Here is an 18,822-nt window from a genome sequence, read left to right on the forward strand (position 1 = left end):
GGCCATAGGGTCCTGTTTCCTGGATTTTTTTTCTTTTTCTTGATCACAGCATTCTCTGTATATTCTCTACACTGCTGCGTAAGAAAACTCCTCAAGGTTGGCGTTTTGAAATGCCAACCGTGGCTAGTCTAGCACCGATGACCAGGCTGTGTTCAAGATTGTTGGATTTCACCATTCTAATGAGGATTCACACTGATCCACAGAAAACTTGTCACTGATAGGTCTAATTTCCATCCAAGCAAGTTCCAGTCTGAACAATTAGTCATTGTAGTCAATGGGATCCATTCAGCCAAAGAGTTCCCCTTTCCAGAGCAGGAAAACGGACCGCCAATGCACATGTGAAACCACCCACAGAATACATTGCATTGTGCCTTATAGGACCCGGACGGCACTAGACCAAATACTAAACCTAATGTATGCCATAAAGTAGAATTTTTTTTTTTTTTTTTTAATACTTGTATGATATTCTAAGGTAAATGGAGTTAATTATTATCTGGAGCAGTTTTCCTAAGGCCTGACCTTCCAATTCTTATATCATAACTTACAATGCAGTATTAAAACCTTATCATGCAGCAATTTGAACCTGAGCCGAGGAAGCGAGTGACATTTTTATCCGCTGCTAAAATAAAATGACAGCGGGGCAGGAAAAGATTTGGTTGGGAAGTGCTATATACAGAACATAATTGCACAAGAGAAGTGAGGACTACCTAAAATAACTTAAGGCTGGCAGATATGCAAGTGAATTGGCCATTGAAGGTGGTTCTGATGACTAAAATGTGTAATGTTGGCATAGCTTGGCTTCTGAAGAGGTATTACAGGAACTAACCTCCTAGAATAGATTGTTCCATCCCGGGCTTCACTCTTCTTGGTGGTGATGCACCGTATCCAAGCAAATATAAAGTCTGAGTACATTACTAAATCCTATCCCCCATGTGGGCCTTATTGTGGGATTCATCCTGATTCTTCTTAATTTGAGTAGAATGTCATAATTTCATTAACTGAAACAAAAAAAGGCTTTAAGGGGGTTCTTGTGAAGACCATCCCTACCCAGTAGTCGTCTTGAGGCATATGGACATTGAGAGGGACCTCATAATAAAGTTGCAAGAGAAGCGTCTGACCCTGGCTTCCCTAGTAAAATCATGTATGAAGAGCAGCTCAAAGCTGAAAGGAGTTGACTGGGGTAAGACCCCCCTTTTTAAAGGGATTGTAGCAGAATACCGAGTTATCCTCTACCAACTGGATGGGGGATAACTTTCTGAATAGTGGGGGTCTTACCGGTGAGACCTATGACCATCCCAAGAATGACTCTTGTGTCCTGTCCTCCTGTCACTACAAGGGTTGCTTCTCCATCTTCAGTGATATCACTTATGCGTGGTAAGTACTCCATTCATTTCATTGGGGCTGATGGAAATATCTAAGTGACACCCACTTGGGTATCTCGGCAGTCCCATTGAAAGTGAATGGGAGCACTGGTGAGCTTGCACGACCAGCGCTTCATTCAGTCGTCTGCTCTCTGTAAGGATGCAGTAATCCTGCAGTGAGGACAGGGGACATGAGACCCAGCAAGGTATCCCCTATCCTGTGGAGAAGCTAAAATCTGAACTTTTAATTTTTTTTTTTTTTTCCTGGTACAGCCCCTTTTAACAGGAGGAAAAGAGAACGGAATATAACTACATAAGGGTGGCTTTCAGGAGAAGAAAAGCCACAATCTTGGCATTTGTTCACATCTGCGCTTTTGTTTTCTGTTTTACCTGTTTCGCATATGGAGCCAAATGGGAAAACAATGGATCTGTTTCAGTGGGAAATGCATAGAAGGTTGGAAAGGCAAAATAATACATAGATTTGTTAACCCTCTTACGACCGCCCAAACATCTCTTTACAACGGTCGTTGAGGGGCTTTATTGTGATGCTGCATCAAAAGGCTGACATGTCTCCCATTCCACGGGGAGCGGGTGCTCAGCTGTTAGATGACAGCCTGGCATTTGCTGAAACAGCAGGGACCAGAGAGACCGCCGATCCACACTGTTTTAATTCTTTACATGTCGTGGTCCATGTGACCACAGTGTGTAAGAGTTGACACAGGAAGGGAGTTCCATCTGTCACTCATCAAGCTAATAAATTGCTATGGAACCTAGAGGCTTGAATATGGCTTACAGGGTCCACCAGCTATGGTAGCCTGGCTGAGCTTCATAGGCTATATAATGCACTGCAATACAGAAAGTGTAGCAGTGTATTATAAAAATGATCAAGCATGGTGAAATTTAAGTCAAAAAATGTAAAAAGAATCAAGTATAAAAATTTTAATTAATTTATTTTTCAAGCTTGCATAATACACAGTATTAATATCCCATAGATGGTCAAAGTGGCATGACCTATATTGATGTGTATTGCGCATACATACACTCCAAGATGGACTATGGGGATTGAATGTACAGAGGAAGTATACATGTACATGCATAGATGCTGCGTACTAACGTGTGAAAATAACATGCGTCGTATGCTCGCACATAGGCTCGTGTGAGTAAGGCCTTAGTGGTGGTTTTACTATAAAAATTGCTGTGGCCAGATGTTGGCTGTAGGTCCGTAGGCTTCTCTAGGTGGACAGGAGTTAGACAATATACATGTAAGGAAAACTGTTTGGGATGAGCCAGAAGCCACTTGAAAAACACATGGAGCAGAAAATAGGTGAATGCAAATTGTGTGAAGGAAGCCTAATGCTAGGTTCTCACGGGATGCTTTCACCGTGGAGATCTCGCGATTCTTGCCGCAGCAGGATAAGCACAGCTTCAAAACCTGCGGCACTTACCCGCGGGTTTTGGAGCAGCTTCGCTACATGCTTTTCCGTTCCGTAGCTCTCCCACAGAGGGGAGCGAGGCCGCAATGAAAAAAGAAAATGGACATGCTGCGTCCCGAGAATCCGCATCAGCTAATGTGGGTTTTGCCGCAACAGATTGTCCACCCCCATGTGAATGAGATTTTTGACAAATCTTGTCCACATGGCTGGCTAACCCTGGGATTAGCGTCCGCAGGCGGCCGATTTGCCGCAGGGAAATTCCGTGGCAGATCCGCCTTGTGTGAACCCAGCCTAAGGGTACATTCACACGTAGTGGAAATGGTGCCGATTTTGGTGCAGACCTCCTTCACCCCTTCTATTGTACATCGCTGATGTGGAATGTAGGATGTAACTTGATTATTTTATCATACTGGCGATGTAAAGCCTGATGGTACCATTTTAATACATCAGCCATCATATGAAGGAATCGGAGTCTGGGTAAATTGAGGAGTTTGAGGTTTGGCTTACTGACTCAACTTTTAAGGCCGGTTTCACATGGGTGAGTAAAAACACACACAGAATTATGAAACCAATGATTTTCAATGGTTTCCTTCACATTTGCAATGTTTTCACGCGTGCGTGCGCGCGCGTTCTCTCCCATGTCCCTCTGGAGCCTCTTAACATTAGAAAGTCCTATTGACTTGTGTGAGAAAATCGCAAGCAGCAGAAGTGTTTTTGCGAGAAAGGATCGCTGAAGCTCAAAAATTGTGAGGGGGGTGGAACGTGATTTTGTTGTTTTTTTTCAGTGATTTTCTTGCGGCAATATCGCGTGAAACTAACCGAATAGTGGGAATGCCTGGTTATTGCGTTGCTCCTGTAATCATACTTGTATTTATGCTTTGCTATATTTCTAGGTTTCAGAACATTTTCCAACCAAAACTGTCACACTGGGGCTGATCGATGACACTGTCAAAGAAATCTGTTGCCCATCACAGCTCAGTTTTCATTTTTCAAGGGTAATATACAAAGTGAAAGCTGTGCTGTGATTGGTTGTGATGGGCAACAGACTTTCAGACAGTTCCTCAGACAGCACCCTTAGCAACCAATCACAATGAAGCTTTCATTTCTTCCACAGCTATTGGAGAAATATAAGCTGAGCTCTGATTTAGTTGCTGGGGGCCACAAGGCTGATTTTTGGGCCAACTTGTTGTATAGGTAATGGTAAGGTGACTAGATTTACCCAGGGCCAAAGTGGGACAGAGGGGTGTGGTCAGGGGCGGGGCTTATCACCACGTATAATTTTTATCTCCGTCATTATAAAAAGTACAGCGCCGCTTCAAAAAAGACAGGGAGCAAATTCTGCAGCATTTCCGCATTCAAAATTCATACACTTGATATAGAATTTGACTGGAAATGCTGTAAGGCGCTCCAGCTTACCTTCTCCAAAGGCTTCCCGCTGTCAGCGCTTCCTGGCTCCTGGTTCCCAGCAGCCTGTAGTGACCTCACCTGACCAGCGGCGCCGCCCCTGAGCCGGGGAGTGCTGACAGCAGGAAGCCTTTGGAGGAGGTGAGGGCAGCGCTGCATAGTATGAAATCAGCTGCGGATACGCGGCTGATTTCCAGTCAATATTCGCACCAATGGTGCAGATTTTTATTTTGCCTTCTTGGATGTGGAAATGCTGAAGAATTTGCAGTATTCTGCAGTATTTTCGCGATGTGTAAATGCACCCTAAGTCAGTTTGAGGTATGCTACCCTGTGCATAGTGGACTCGGTAGTAATAGGGATTCCCACAGTGGTCCCAGTAGTAAGTGTCCCCTATATCTGCCCCAGTAGCAATAGTGGTCCCAGTAATAATACTATTACTACTGCGGCTGATATAGGAGACACTATTACTAATGTCCCATATGTCAACCCCAGTAGTAAGTGACCCCAGCAGTAATAGAACCCCGATATACTCTCTCTTCTCCTGGTCTTCAATGCATTGCTGCTGTGGGCGGAAGTGTGTGCACCTGCAGCAGTGCCTCCTCCCCTCTCCTCCTGCAGAACCGAGGAAGATCCTGGATGCACATACTGCCATCAGTGTGTGTACCTTGCAGTGGTGCCGCTGAGTAATTACCAGCCGGAGAGCCGCAGCACCCTGGCTGGTAATCGCCTTAATGGTTACCAGACGTCCCAAAAGTAGGACAAATGGCTGTCCCACTTTGGACTTGGGGAAAAGCAGGACACGGGGTCCTGCCTAAACTGGGACGTCTGGTCACCTTAGTAATGGCTTATTCGCATGAATGATATTCTCATGCATGTTTTCGCACGACTATGAAGTCCATTCTTTCGACTACGTTCTATCTTTGGTTGCTCCCTTGATATTGCACATTTTGTTTTTGGTGGCGGCACCCTTCCCCCTGGTCCTTCATGTGATATAACGGTGTACTGCTTTTGTGCAGTGTTCCTGTTCAGGGTCATAAGTTGGCACACCGTGATGCTGATCGTAACTAGTAGCAGAACTGGCATACTTATAGAATGAAAATTTGGCTTGGCCAACACTAGATTAGATTAACATGAAAATAATGTGCAATTTTTTTTTTCCCTTTTTGTTCGCTGTTGGTCCTCGTGAGTGATTGTGAACTTAATCATGTTTTGTCTACCTAGGCTCATAGATCAATGCACGGCGACTCCATTCTGGGCTTCTGAAAATGTAATTGCCTTTTTTGGCAGATGTTAAAACGAATGCCAATACCGAGTCATTCCACGTAGGAGCACCTTATTTTTTGCCTTTCTTCTTGTGCGTTTCCTTGGCGCTCTTCCATCTTTGCCATTTTGTTGGTAATGATCAAGTTGCATTTTCAGATACATTACGGAACAAGACCGAACTAATTGTCGTATATTTTATCCCTTCTCTAAACATTGTCAGTACATCAGGGCATAAAAAATTTAAGTGAAACTATTTGGGTCCTTGCCACAAAACCATTCTAAATTAACTGCTGGCAACGTCTTTAACCCCCCCCCCCCAAGCACCTCCCATAGTCTAGAAGAGAACAAGATATGTAGAATATGGAAACAATGACCGCAGGATCAAAGCTTTTATGTTGGAGGATTAGTCGTGGAGATGCCCGTTGCCTGTAGTAATGGCAGGTTATAGGCAGCAGGGAATATGGCAACGGGTTTAGAAACTTCTAGGTATTACAATGAAAGGATTATAAAGCCATCAGGAAATTCTAAAATGTAACATGTTGGCGTATTTAGGTCATACTACAAACCTGGAGCTCTCCAGAAGTTACTAAACTACAACTCCCAGCATACCTTTTGTGGCCTTTGGCTGTCAAGGAATTCTGGGAGCTGTAGACTTGCAGCAGCTGAAAAGCCCCAGATTGGAGGCCATTGCTGTCTAGAAAATCTACTGAATACTTAGTTTTTTTTTATGATTGGCGACCATGTTTCTGAATGCAAAAAATTAAGACCTTGCATCCATTAGAATTTATCAGGGAAGCTTTTATAATACTTGATTTTAATTAAGATGTGCCTTTTAATAACTTGGGCACATCTCTTGTTTGTCTGCCTGAAACTTAAAGGCTTATTCTGGGACTTGGTCATTTTAATAGAAAAAGTTCACTGACGGGACCTTCCACTTAGATTCCCGCTGACCATAGTGCAGTGGTCTAGGTTGGTATTGCAGGCACTGCTCCCATTGCGTTCAGGATAGAAGATGACCCTCTACATTCAGTTTTGGCCTTCCTGACAAGGCCCCTTTTTTTAAAAATCTGATGTGTGTCCCTTTAAGTGGTAATAACTTTGGACTACTTTTTTTTTTATTAATGCAAGTGATTCTGAGTGTTTTATTTTTTTTCCCCCCATGACACGTTGTACTTTTTTTGCTCTTAGGATCTAGAAAACTCAATAATTTATTACCCTGACTCTGCATTTTTCAGAGAGATCTCACGTGTCCCTTTTTTGTTTAATTGCAGCTTATGCTGACTTTATTGGTACCGTTTTGCACGCAGACGACAATTGTATGAAAACTCTCAAACCGCAGTAATGGGCAATCACAATTTTTTTTTTCCTCTACTATTCCCATATTTAGAGATGCAACTCTTTAATGCTTTCATCTGCGAAGCTATTGAGGACTTTTTTGCAGGATGAGTTGACATGCTCATTGGTACCATTTTGGAGTGCATGTCAAGTTTTGGTCCTTTTATTACGTGTTTTGGGAGCTAAGGTGTACAGTCAGGCCCCTCCAATGACATGACTAGTACAGACAGAATGCTTGCCACCTGACCTGGTGTTGAAACCAGGTGGGAGGTGAAGGTTCAAACACTTCAGGTCTTGGTAAGGATTCTGCCCCCCTGCACATACCCTTTAAGCTCTCATGAACAGGTGTTGCACTTACAACACCTTATCTGGTACACCATCATACAAGTCATCCATAAAATCTCAGCACTTCAATGAATAAGTTAAATGGGAAGGGGCACACATGCCATGCCTGCAGAAAAATACAAAAACACTCCCTTCAGCACTCCTGAAATGTTATTCAAGTATTTAATGTGCATAAATGTTTATACTAGCTGCATAAAATGCAAGGTTCTTGATGTATATTTGGATCAAAACATGTGGTCCCATCTGCCACATCCAAGTGAACTTTATAGTTCTAGAGGACAGCTCTCTTTGGGGCAAAAGCCTCCAAGTGGATTCGCGGAAAGTCGGATACTTGGCCATTAAGATATCTGGGACAGAACTGTGAATGGAGTATACTGTACACTGCCTTTATGGTGCCTTCACTTATAAGGTTGTTTTTTGTTTTTTCCTTTCCTCTAGGGCCTGATGATTTATCGGGAGGAAACGTAAAAACGCAGACACACAACTTCCATCATAATAAACATGTACAAGAGAAGAGATCTGTGCCTATCCGCAGGAAGCGAAGCATTGGTGAGTTATTCATCCATAGTTCTGCAGTGTAAGGGCTAGTTCATACACCATGGAAATTCATTTGTTGCAACCTAATGAGTGAAGTCTGTGTTTAAAATCCGCACATGGATTTTGGTGCAGCTTTACAATTGGAGAACCCCCTTTGTCACTTTTTTGCCCCCCACATTGTGAAGTAAACCATTGACCTATCCCGAGGATAAGCAATAATCAATAAACAGACAGTGATTTGCCGCTTAGGATCCCTGCAATTAGCTATTCGCCTGACTAGTTTACTAATGCATGGAACTGCTTTCGGCAGAAAATGGACCTCCCCATTCCGACTGCAGTGGACAGGCTTGGTATTGCTGGCATATTTCACATTGGCATGAATGAAAACCTGGCCTGCAAAACCAAGCCTGGCCACTGCAGTTGGAACGGAGCTGTCTGCTTCCTGCAGGAACTGGATCAGAGCATGAGTGCACTGTTCTGGCAGACAGCTAATCAGTAGGGATCCCAGGTTGCATACCCTCGCCGACCTACTATTGATGACCTACCCTAAGGATTGAATTCTGTCGAGCACTGTATTCTGTGGAATTGGGTCTAATCGCTCGCATCAGAGGGGAGCACACTGATGACCACTGTAGGTGCCACAGGATGGCACTGGCATCGTAACCTTTCAGCATCTGGACCAGTGGTGGATTTATAATGTGGACAGTTTTGAGTAGCCAAGGAAACTATATATTGTAAATGCTGCAGCCTCATTACAGCTTGCTGCACATAGCCCACTCTCCCGCACATCATGTACTGTGCGCAGATGACAATGTAATTGGGGAGTAGCGTTTGTAATACAGATTTCCCTATGTGAGTGACTGCGTTGGGTCTGTGGATTGCAGGGGGACAGAGGAAGGTCTACTACTTTGGCACAAAGGGAGCATGGAGGGGCTTTATTACTCCTTGGGGCACAATGCAGAGCAGTGTTACCATGGGGAGGCACTGAGAAGCATACTGGAAGTAGGAGCAGGATGGAGAGAATGTGAAGGGAGAATCAAAGCATTGGTCCTGGGCACAACAGTGGTGCCGCTGACTATAGTTATGGCATGTGCAGGGAGGGCCCAAGTTGCATGAGCAGTAGTTTAGGTGAATATAAAATACAGAAGGTAATTACAGCATCCTCCCAGCAGGCAGAGATAGTACTGGCTCTAGCTGGTCATGATACTGTGCTGATGCATCATGGGAGTATTAACAAAGAATAGAGAAAGTGAGCAAGGAGAAATCTCAGCATCAATATAGTGCCCGATAAGTATCAGACAGGGGGCTGCACTCCATGGAAGTGACAGCAATATACATAGAAAACCTCCAGAGTGATGGGAAATGAGGTGAGGGGGTGGGGACAGGGATGGAAAAATGTATTTTTGCCAGAGTGGCCCTTTTAAGGAATTCTTTTGTAAATGGGTGGGAGATGGTCTTGGCTGACTAAATGACTACTCCCATGTAACTATTGAAGTCCTGTCCTAGCTCTGCCCTTCAAAGGTATTTTTTGCCGAATCTGTCTGTTTCCATTTCTCCGATCTACAATTTATTGCAGAGGTTGTCTGGAGAGATGGCCTTGGATGATTCAGGAAGAGTGATTATCACACAGCACATAGACTTGGCTTTCACACATACCAAGAATATATATTTAGCAAGATATAGGTGACGGATTGTATGACTGGGATTGCAGTAGGTGTCTTACTGACTCATAACTTTGTGTTGTGCCTTTGTTGTAGTATAGGTGTTAAAAGTGCAAATGTACCAAATGTGGCTAGATCCTGCTGCAACTAAATAGTATTTTGGTTAAAAAGAGATCACAATTTATATACATATAACAATGTATATATGTTTTGTTTTTTTTTTAACAGAGGAAGCTGTCCCTGCAGTCTGCAAAACAAGGACTGTTATATACGAGATACCTCGTAGCCAAATTGACCCAACATCTGCAAACTTTCTGATATGGCCGCCTTGTGTGGAGGTGAAACGTTGCACAGGCTGCTGTAATACCAGCAGTGTTAAATGCCAACCTTCAAGAATACACCACCGGAGTGTCAAGGTAAGCGGATTAGATGACGTAGATGGTATATGATGTGGCATTGATACAGGTCCAGTTATGGTTTGGTACCCTACTATTTGCTTAATTCTCTTGTTGGTAACATGAAAAGCCATGATGGTTATTTGATCCAACCCTTGTTAGTTTTCTCATGGTACATGATGATGGCAGTAGTTGTATTTGGAGCAATCTCGGACTTTCGGGAAGACCAAAGGAACCAATGATTGAGGTCCTAGCTACTATCTATACAGGACATGTGCAAGTCTGCTCCCAACTACATTGTAACCGTTGCTCTTATTACGCATGGGACTTATCATCCATAAGATCATTACATTAAGTGTGAATCAATCAATCTGATTCGAGTGACAAGTGATTGACTCCAATGTCCATTTTAAATTGGGTTGTCTGATGCTGGATTTTGGGGTCCATGATTAGGAGATCCCTGGGTACACTGGGGTACTTCTGTGGTTTTTGTATCTTTTTTTTTTTTTCTTCAAATTTTTGAGTAACCTTTTACACTACAGTGAGATCTTGGCTACACTGGATCCCGTGATGGACCTAAATGTGAGCTACTGGCTCTCTGTTGGCCAAGGCCAATCATAAGATACATGCTGGAAGTCCTGCTTTAACTATTGGGACATAGCTTTGCTGATTACATCATTGTTGGTTTGGTACGTTAACACTTTTTGCATGTGGTGAATAAATAACTTGGCATTGTGCCCTTTTTTATTTTTTTTTTTATTGAATTATGTTTTTTTTTTTTTTTTTCTTGTTTGGATAAATCCACCTTCTAATCAGGATTCATATGAGGAATAACTATTTAACATTCAGTTGGATGAGCGATCGGCATCCCTATAACTGATTGTTCCTTTACATAATACAGTACTTCTTTTCAGGTATAGGGAGCATATTGAGTTGTATCTTCTGTTTACTGAAACTTGTTGTTCCGTTCCAACTTCCGCCGAAACTTTGAACTAAACCAGGACAACATAGGCATGTTCATAGTTGTGACATTTCTGTATGTCATAGCATGAACATGTTTGAATTAAAGGTGTATTACAAGCGCAGAATACATTTTTAAAATCCAATGTACATCGTTACAATAAGTCATTGTGTAAGAGGTTCACTCTACCCGGTTTAGCTACTTTCTTCACTTTCTGTCTATCACGTGACCCTCCAACTAAAAAGTATCTCCACTTCCTCTGTCTTGTCCGCATCTGCTATTTCCTCCCCTGTCCATAGCCACCAGCATCCTGTGAGCAGTGCATGATGGGAGAGCAGGAGTGTAAGCACTGCATTGTATTGCTCCTGTGCAGATCATAGTGTTGGAGGGTCTGTCTGCTTCAGCAGCTTTCTCTCTGGCCCTTTTTAGGGAGAGGGAGGTTGGTGCTGGTAAGTTGTAGGACCTGTTAGCTGGGGGTGGAGCTACAAATAAGGGCTATGCTTGCTAGAAGTTGTAGGTAACAGTCTGTTGCTGTATTTACTGCGGAGGTGAGGCATCTAAACACAGCGGCAGATCAGCGGCTGTAGGGGACGAAGAAGAAGGCCCATAACGGTAGAGAGGGTACAAGTTGCTGCTACTTATCTAAGATGTACAGCTATCAGCATTTTTATTTTGTGACTGGAAAACCCCTTTAACTGGTTTACTTAACAACGTGAGGTCTTTTTTTTTTTTTTTGGCCCATGCGGACAAGGTGAGATGGTAAGTACATTGGAGATGAATAAAGAACAGGCCATAATCGAAGTGGTATTAGTAACTACATGCATACATACTTGCCATAAGCTTTTGACACTTCAGTCATAATATTGAAGAAGACATATGTTCAACTTTAAAGGAGGTAGTACCAATATCACAATTTTGGCTTGGTGGTTTCGGTGAACCAAAAACTGGTCTATCATCCAATACAAGTAATTGTCAACTAACCTTCTAGAGTTATGTGCTGTGTTCTGACCCCATCCCAAGCCCTCGTTTACTATTCATTGCTTGTGGTTGAGTGGGTGTGCTGCTTCATGCTTTTGCCACAGCGTTCGGGTGCTCTATATGTGTCTATTCATTGGGCATGCACAGAGAAGTCACCCAGGCGTCTCCGTATTTCATGCTAAGGCAAGCCTATCGGTATAACACTCAGCTCTTACGGTTACAGCTAAATGGACTCTATGCTTGCTTCACTGAACCCACCAAGGGAAAAAAATTAAATAAAACGGCATTTTAACGTATGCAAATGTAGTTATGGGGTTTGATAACTGCAGTTGACGACATGGAGGAGCTTGGGACACATTCGGAAGCAAGACTTCTGCTGGGAAATGTTCTTTCCCAGCAGTTATATGGTACAAAGGGAACGACTGCCCACTTTTCTCGGTGAGGGAGAAGGCACTAACTAGGGGAATAAGGTGACAAAAATCAGGAAGGGGGGGGGGGGGGGGGTAAGAAGCTTGCTATAAGCATGAGTCTTGACTGTTAACATATAGGAGGTTCCAGAGACTTTTCTTTGGCAAAATGTCAAAATCTTGGTCTAATTAATTACAAACCCTTGATAACTAACCGCCTAGATAATATCCATTTGTCTGTGCTATAGTGAAAATGTAAAAATTGGAACAAACTACAACTAATTGATCATGGTGAAGTTAAAGGACAGAAGGTCAAAGAGCATGTTAGGAGAAAGGGTGTTTAATCCTTGAAACTGGAAGCTCACCCCTTCACCTCCCAATGCAGACAATGGAGCGCAGTGTACACCGCAACACCCGCCTCTTTCTTGGGGCTTTATGCAGTGACAAGTAGAGTTTTCTAATTCTGGACTTGGTACTTGAATGACTTTGTGTGGCGTCATTTAGTAAATTGTACGGGAGAGTCACACAGGATGTGGTGGAAAGTGTTACAAACTACTGAACTGCTCTGTGTTCCTGAAATGTGTTTCAACTTTTTCGACTGTTTGCACAATGTCTAGTTTTGTAAAGACTTTCCTTTTTTCTATTAAAATAGAGGCCTTTTATTATGACAAGGTACTGAGATCATAGAAATGAATGCTGGCTGAGTACACAGGCACATCCAAAGATCAATAAATGATAACGCTGGCTGTTCCGACAAGGGCATCTGGCTGCATCTTTCACATCAATTTGGCAACCTTACCTTCTTTCTTCAAAGTGTAATTATAGAGTGGCTTAGTAACTTTAAATAACTTCTTCTGTCCTTGGAAAGCTTAGGGAATGCACTTAAAGGACTATTGCAAAATGTACAATAATAAAGGGGTTGGTAACTTTTGTAAAGGTCTTTGTACCAGTATGTCTACCTACTGTAGAATAGCAGTAGGAGGCTACTAAACTGGGAATGAAGTCTTCGGAGGGTTGTCTCCATTTTGATTGTCACAGCCATTTTCATGAAGTAGGGTAGGTGCCTATAGATTGATCGAAACTAATACTTGTGTGTAGACCATATGTGTTGCTTGTAGACCAGAAATCCACCTGAAGTTGAAGAATTTGCTTTTGAGGTCCTATGAACATAAGATACACAGTAGACTCTACTAGAAGGCAATTTTAAATTTTTTATTTTTTTTACCATGGCTTCCATTATGAAAATGTTTATTAAACTTTAAGTTTTAGGTTAAAAATGACAAGTCTGTGTGGGGTTTTTGTACTTTCAAAAAAACATTGACGTTGGTATCCTCGTCATCTTTGCTGTAGCACCCAATAGTGGCTTTTGTGCTTCCTTAATCCACTCCCACAAATAGTCTACATGCCACCCAAACTTAGCTCATTGACCTTTCCAGACTCTTCTGTCTCCTGAAGTATTTCTCTCGTTCTTCATGTAATCGCACAGCCCACCACCTCACATAGCGATGATTCATTCTATAAATGCCCTGTCTGTGACTCCCCGCATCTAATGAAAAGAGATGAAGCCAAACTTGCTCTTTTGATGCCGATTTCATTCTGGATGTTCGCTGGAGATGATTAGTGTTTGAGATGTTATGAATTATATTTATGGTACTGCATCATTTCCACATCAGTTGGGTCTAATAGAGTCAGAATACCACATCATATTGTGCATTCATGAGTAGTAAAGCATGGGTTATGATTAACTTCAGAGAAGCATTTTTGGTTTTTGAAATAGTTGCCTTGTTCTTGAAACTTGGACCTCTGATGGTTGTTGGTTTGTAGATGTGGGTTCCAGAACCCAACATAAGTTCAGTGTTTGAATCGTTGTTTAAAGACAACCCATATTTATAGGGTTGGCAAATAAAACTCTTATAGATGTACAATGTCGTAACATGGTTCTAAATACTGTCTCTTGTATGTAATAAGTTTGTTGGAATTCGTAGTTCAACTTTTTTCTTTCATAGTTTTTTTTTTTTAATTTTTTTTTAATGCCATTTTATTTTCCCTTGGACAGAAATGTAGTGATTGTGTGTAATGTATTTTGAAGCGGGGGTGCGCACAACCTGTAGCCTAGGGTCCGCATGTAGCCCGCGACATGATTCTGTGCAGTTCCCAACCATCTGGTCTGACATGCTTGACTCTGTCTGGTGGCTGTGCACATGTATCTTCCTTTTCAGAGTTAAGCGGAGTGGTGGCCAGAGCAGGAAAATGTATAGATGCACATTGGCCAGTTCTGGGAGTCCATATATTGGTAGAATGAGGGTCTCCTTACTCCCTATGTGGCACTCCACAAAGTTTTTTAGTAGTGGTGACCATTCATGTGTACCTATCTTCATTGTAGTGATGCCTTGGCTGTTAACCCTTTGCAATCCAATTTTGGATTCAGGGTTTCCTAGGGGGCTTTCTCTTTCTGCCATTATACAATGGCGCCATCTGCTGGCTAGAGCCAGTACTGTGGTATGGGACATGCTGGAGAGGCTCCCAACAACAGAGCGGCCAGTAATCTACAGTAAGAATACCCTGCCGAACGTCTTCCGACATCGGAGCTGTACAGGCTTCAATCAGAATGTCTTTAGACGTCAGACAGTGGATTGGAAAGGGTTAACATGCCACATATACAGCTCTCTTCACTGCAGTTTATGTAACTGTTTTTATGTTCTGGAGTGTGACTTGGGACTTCCACTCTTCTGCTAAGCGGAAGTCTTGAAAGTGGAACTGGTAGCCCTGAGACATTCCTAACTTTGGATATGCCATAAGTGTTTCAGATGCTAATACCCCTTTTAAGTTTTACTGCAAGTCTTGGGATTGGTTCAATCTGACAGTGTGGTTCTTGAACCCTTAAAAGGTTGTGCATCCCAGATTTGGAGGCCATCTCTTGAGAAGATTTAGCTATCCTATGTAAAATCTAACCTTTTTTTTTAAGGAGATATGTTTTCTTTTGTTAGTGACTCCAGTATCTAATGACTAGTGATGACCTGGTGGACACATTTTGTGTTCATCCTAGATCTGCAAAGACATACGTGATATGGCGTTAATGCTGCAGACTCCCAAAGAGCTGCTCCTGCCTTTAGTGGATTGGAGTGCATGTGAATGTACATCCGTGATTCAATAATGCCATCTTTGCCCATATTGATGTTGAAAGGTGGTAGGGAAAACAAAGTTACTGGAAACCTTGTAACCGTTTAAAAAAAAAAATAAAATTATATCAAATGGTGTCAGACTTTTTCTAACGTTGGCTGCAAGGTTGCCCGTGGCCTTGCTTTCCACTGTAAAACATTCAGGTTATGGTAGTCTTGTCGTTGTGTTTTTTTTTTTTTTTGTTTTTTTTAACCATAATTTGCGAGCATCCAAATGTAGCCATAGCCTAAAAGATTGATCCTAGTTAATTAATGGAAGTTACAAGTCAAAGGACAATAGAAAAATCTACTTCAATTGGTAAATTTATTATAATTGGTTCCTTAATATAGGATATAAAATAGTGAAATGGTGATAGTTGCTATGTAGAGAGCTAATTATTTCCCCCCTAAAGAACTGTCCTAATTATTCTTGGAGTGAACATTTTAAGTATTCCTTCTATGCTTTCGTGCAAAAAGGTTTTTTCAGGTTAAGTAGTGTATGTTGCAAGGCACTTCATAATATATGAGTTTAGTTTCAAAAGACTGGAAGCTCAAAGGACATCAACCACATCTGGAATTAGAATGGATGGCCATTCAGTAACAAGGTGTTACTGTGATCTAGGTTATAATGCTAGTCAAATCCTGTTCATGTAATGACCTCACAAAGTAGAAAAGTCTGGAATATGTTTGAGCAAGACCTAAAAGAGGCAGAGATCCTACATGTTGTAATCTGTAATGGATTGTTCTTCATTGATGACTGTAGCCATAACTTTGTAGGAAACGCTTGATCGTTAAATTCTACTTTTGACATTACTAAAAGTAATGTGTTATAATTTAGTAATTCCATTTACACTACTTTGCTGATAGGCGCCAGCCCACCTCTAATTGGGGTAAGCGGTCTGTCCTTCCTAACTGACTTGCAAGTATTGGACTTCTCTATGTAACTTTGAAACCAGTGAGTCAGACAAGACCTGAAGGCCATTTCAATTTCAAAAAGTTTTGAAACAACTGGTCTGCAAGACCACTAAAGGCCCTCTTAGGTGGGACGACTGACAACTGTCCCTGCGAATCGCTCCTGTGCTTTTACACAGGAGTGATCATGGCTCAGTGAATGGAGGCCCACCCACCTCCATTCACAGTAAACAGGCAGTCCTTCATAAATAAATGACTGCCTGTTTACATAGACTGATTTGTCTGATTCCTCTGATCTGCATCACAGATAAGAGTGCAAAATGTGCCAAGGTTTTCTATTTACTTTAATTTCTGAAGAAGGGGCTGTGTCCCCCAAATCGCGTTAATATTGACTGTTTTTAATTTCTTAATAAAGAACCAGGTTTACAACCAGTTGAACTAATTTGTGAGGGTTGTGCCTTCCAGGTCCACATTTTTTGAATTTCCTAAATGAATGCCTGCCTGTTTACATAGCCTGATTATTTATCTTGCGCCTTACTTTTTTTATGCCTGCACGATACGAAAAAATCATCGTTCAGATCATGCAGGCATTTACACTGCATAATTGAGATTTGTGCTATGCAGCAAGAATCGGAATGATAATTCTTAGTGTTAAAGGGCCCTAACAGTATATCTTGTTTTGTATTCGAGTCATGAGGAGAAAAAAAGGGGGGGGGGGGGAGGGGTTGCCTGTACCATGATGAAGAGCCAGTAAGAGAAGGTATCTTATAGCCAAATTAAGTTGCATTCAAAAGAGTAATTAGTTAAAGTTCACAGGTGATCTAAATTCGGTTTAGTAGAAATGCTAATGGCCATCTGGGGATGTGGCCAAATTATGTTAGTCTTTTATAGAATACACCAATTTGCTGACTCAACCAATGTAAGGAGTTTTAATGTTTCCACCCAACTGTGGAGCAATGCTGTACGATTCAGGTAGTTTCCTCAGTTGATGTTAATCTTGGAAGAACCATGCACTGTTACTAATACCATACACAAAATGATCATTAAGCCTTGAGTAGCTTGTTTCCCCTTGTAATAACTGCAGATTATCTAACTCCCGGTACTAATCTCTACTCTTTATTGGCCGCTGTCATGTGTAATTTTAAGCAATCTGTTGCTGCCAGCAAAACCTCAATAACTAAGCTGTTTTTACTGCCATATTGTTAATGGAGTGAGTTCTGAGTGAAGTTGCAAGACCTCTTGCCACTTAATCATTATGGCTTTCTGCAACAGAAGCTGACTTCAAAATGATACTCCTTGCAATCCAAGTGCTGTAAGTTGAAGTCGGCAGAATGAGATCTAAAGTCTTGACAGCTGTTTTACAGAAGAGTTTGATAAATGTGTATGTGTAACTTCTTTCTAATCTCTAATGAAACTTTTGTACAGCTTCTTGTATCTTAGTTGATTTTCTGAAATTCAGGATGGCTCCTTTATACCAATGCCTCAACCGATGTCAGAGGGACATGTTTGAGATGGACGTAGGGGACTTGACCGGATTTGTGAATTGTAGCTAAAGAGAATGAAACTGTCAAAAGGAGTTGCACAAAGAAGCTCTCCCGATCTCCTGTGTTGATATTGTTGTGCCCACTCTGCTACCCTTAGGTGTTACCAATAGCAGACCAACGTTTTACAAAGGGGCTTTATCTATTGGTATTTGGATGAGGTTAGAGAGTACACAAGAGGGCACGGTAGGTTAGCAGCTGTATTTATCAGCTGGACTTGTAGCTTTTCTCCGTCTTTTCTCTCCTTGACAAATGGTCTGAAAAGGCTGTGTGTATATATGTGTTTCTATAATATATATATAATTTTCCTTCCTTTTTAGCTTTTGAGGAAAAAAAGAATGCAGAGAGATAAATTGATTTCAGAAGGCTAGGGAAAAAAGTTCCATCCACTAAATCAAACACTGAATTATTAGAAGGCTCCAAGAAAACACCTTTTATGGTGATCGGTTGAACTTGGCCAGAAAGTAAAAAAAGATGAGTCATAGATTTGTCTTGAACTGCATTGGGGAAAAAACGGTCCATAGAGAGATTAAGGGTTTGTAAGACTAAGCTGCTTCTAAATGGTGATTGTGAATATCTGTAACTGTACATTACTTTTTTTTTTTTTTTCCCTATGCGAAAAGAACGTTGGAGAAAAGGGACTTTCCAAGATCTGTTCTTAATTCTGACACGTCTTGGTTGGCTAATTAGAGATTTGCTGGAATTGCTGTCTGTATCTTCACTCTTAGGTCTTAATCATCATTTGATCTTCAAGAGTTTTTGCAGATTAGCCGTTCTTTCATGCTGGATGAGTCAAATTTAGCCAGCGTCTTGAAAAGCATTAACAGAAGGAACTCTCCATAAAAGAAACTAAAACATATGACTTCGACCCAAAGTTGACCTTCTTGCAAAGCATTCATACTTGTCACTTACAGCTTTGACTTGATCAATGGAAATCTGACAGCCCTGGAAAATGCCTTAAGTTTGACTTTTATTTTGTCTGCTACTGTCTTGACTATAAGACTTTTGTTTGCAAGGCTAATGAAAGCGGGCTCCATGTCCTGTTGACAAAAAGGGCAGTGACTGAAAGCTGAGTTTCAGATACTTTCAATCAGACTACTGTGGAAACCCTGTTTTGTGTGTGGTGCTTTT

The 18,822-nt window shown here is 41.7% G+C and overlaps 1 protein-coding gene across 5 annotated transcripts in view; it reads left to right on the top strand.

The window, feature by feature from the left end:
- The window catches only part of PDGFA (platelet derived growth factor subunit A), a 43,352-nt gene that overhangs the window by 10,544 nt on the left and 13,986 nt on the right, over window positions 1-18,822 (top strand). For all 5 annotated transcript variants that reach the window (XR_010786407.1, XM_066576369.1, XM_066576370.1 and 2 more), the window contains exons 3-4: window positions 7,580-7,690; window positions 9,568-9,755. Coding sequence is in view for 4 of the 5 variants with exons in the window: in XM_066576369.1 (XP_066432466.1) it covers window positions 7,580-7,690; window positions 9,568-9,755 (299 nt within the window). In the remaining variant the exon portion in view is untranslated. The remainder of the gene's footprint in view (window positions 1-7,579; window positions 7,691-9,567; window positions 9,756-18,822) is intronic.

The sequence above is a fragment of the Eleutherodactylus coqui genome, chromosome 8 (genome assembly GCF_035609145.1).
Source record: "Eleutherodactylus coqui strain aEleCoq1 chromosome 8, aEleCoq1.hap1, whole genome shotgun sequence".
In the NCBI taxonomy this organism is placed as follows: domain Eukaryota; kingdom Metazoa; phylum Chordata; class Amphibia; order Anura; family Eleutherodactylidae; genus Eleutherodactylus; species Eleutherodactylus coqui.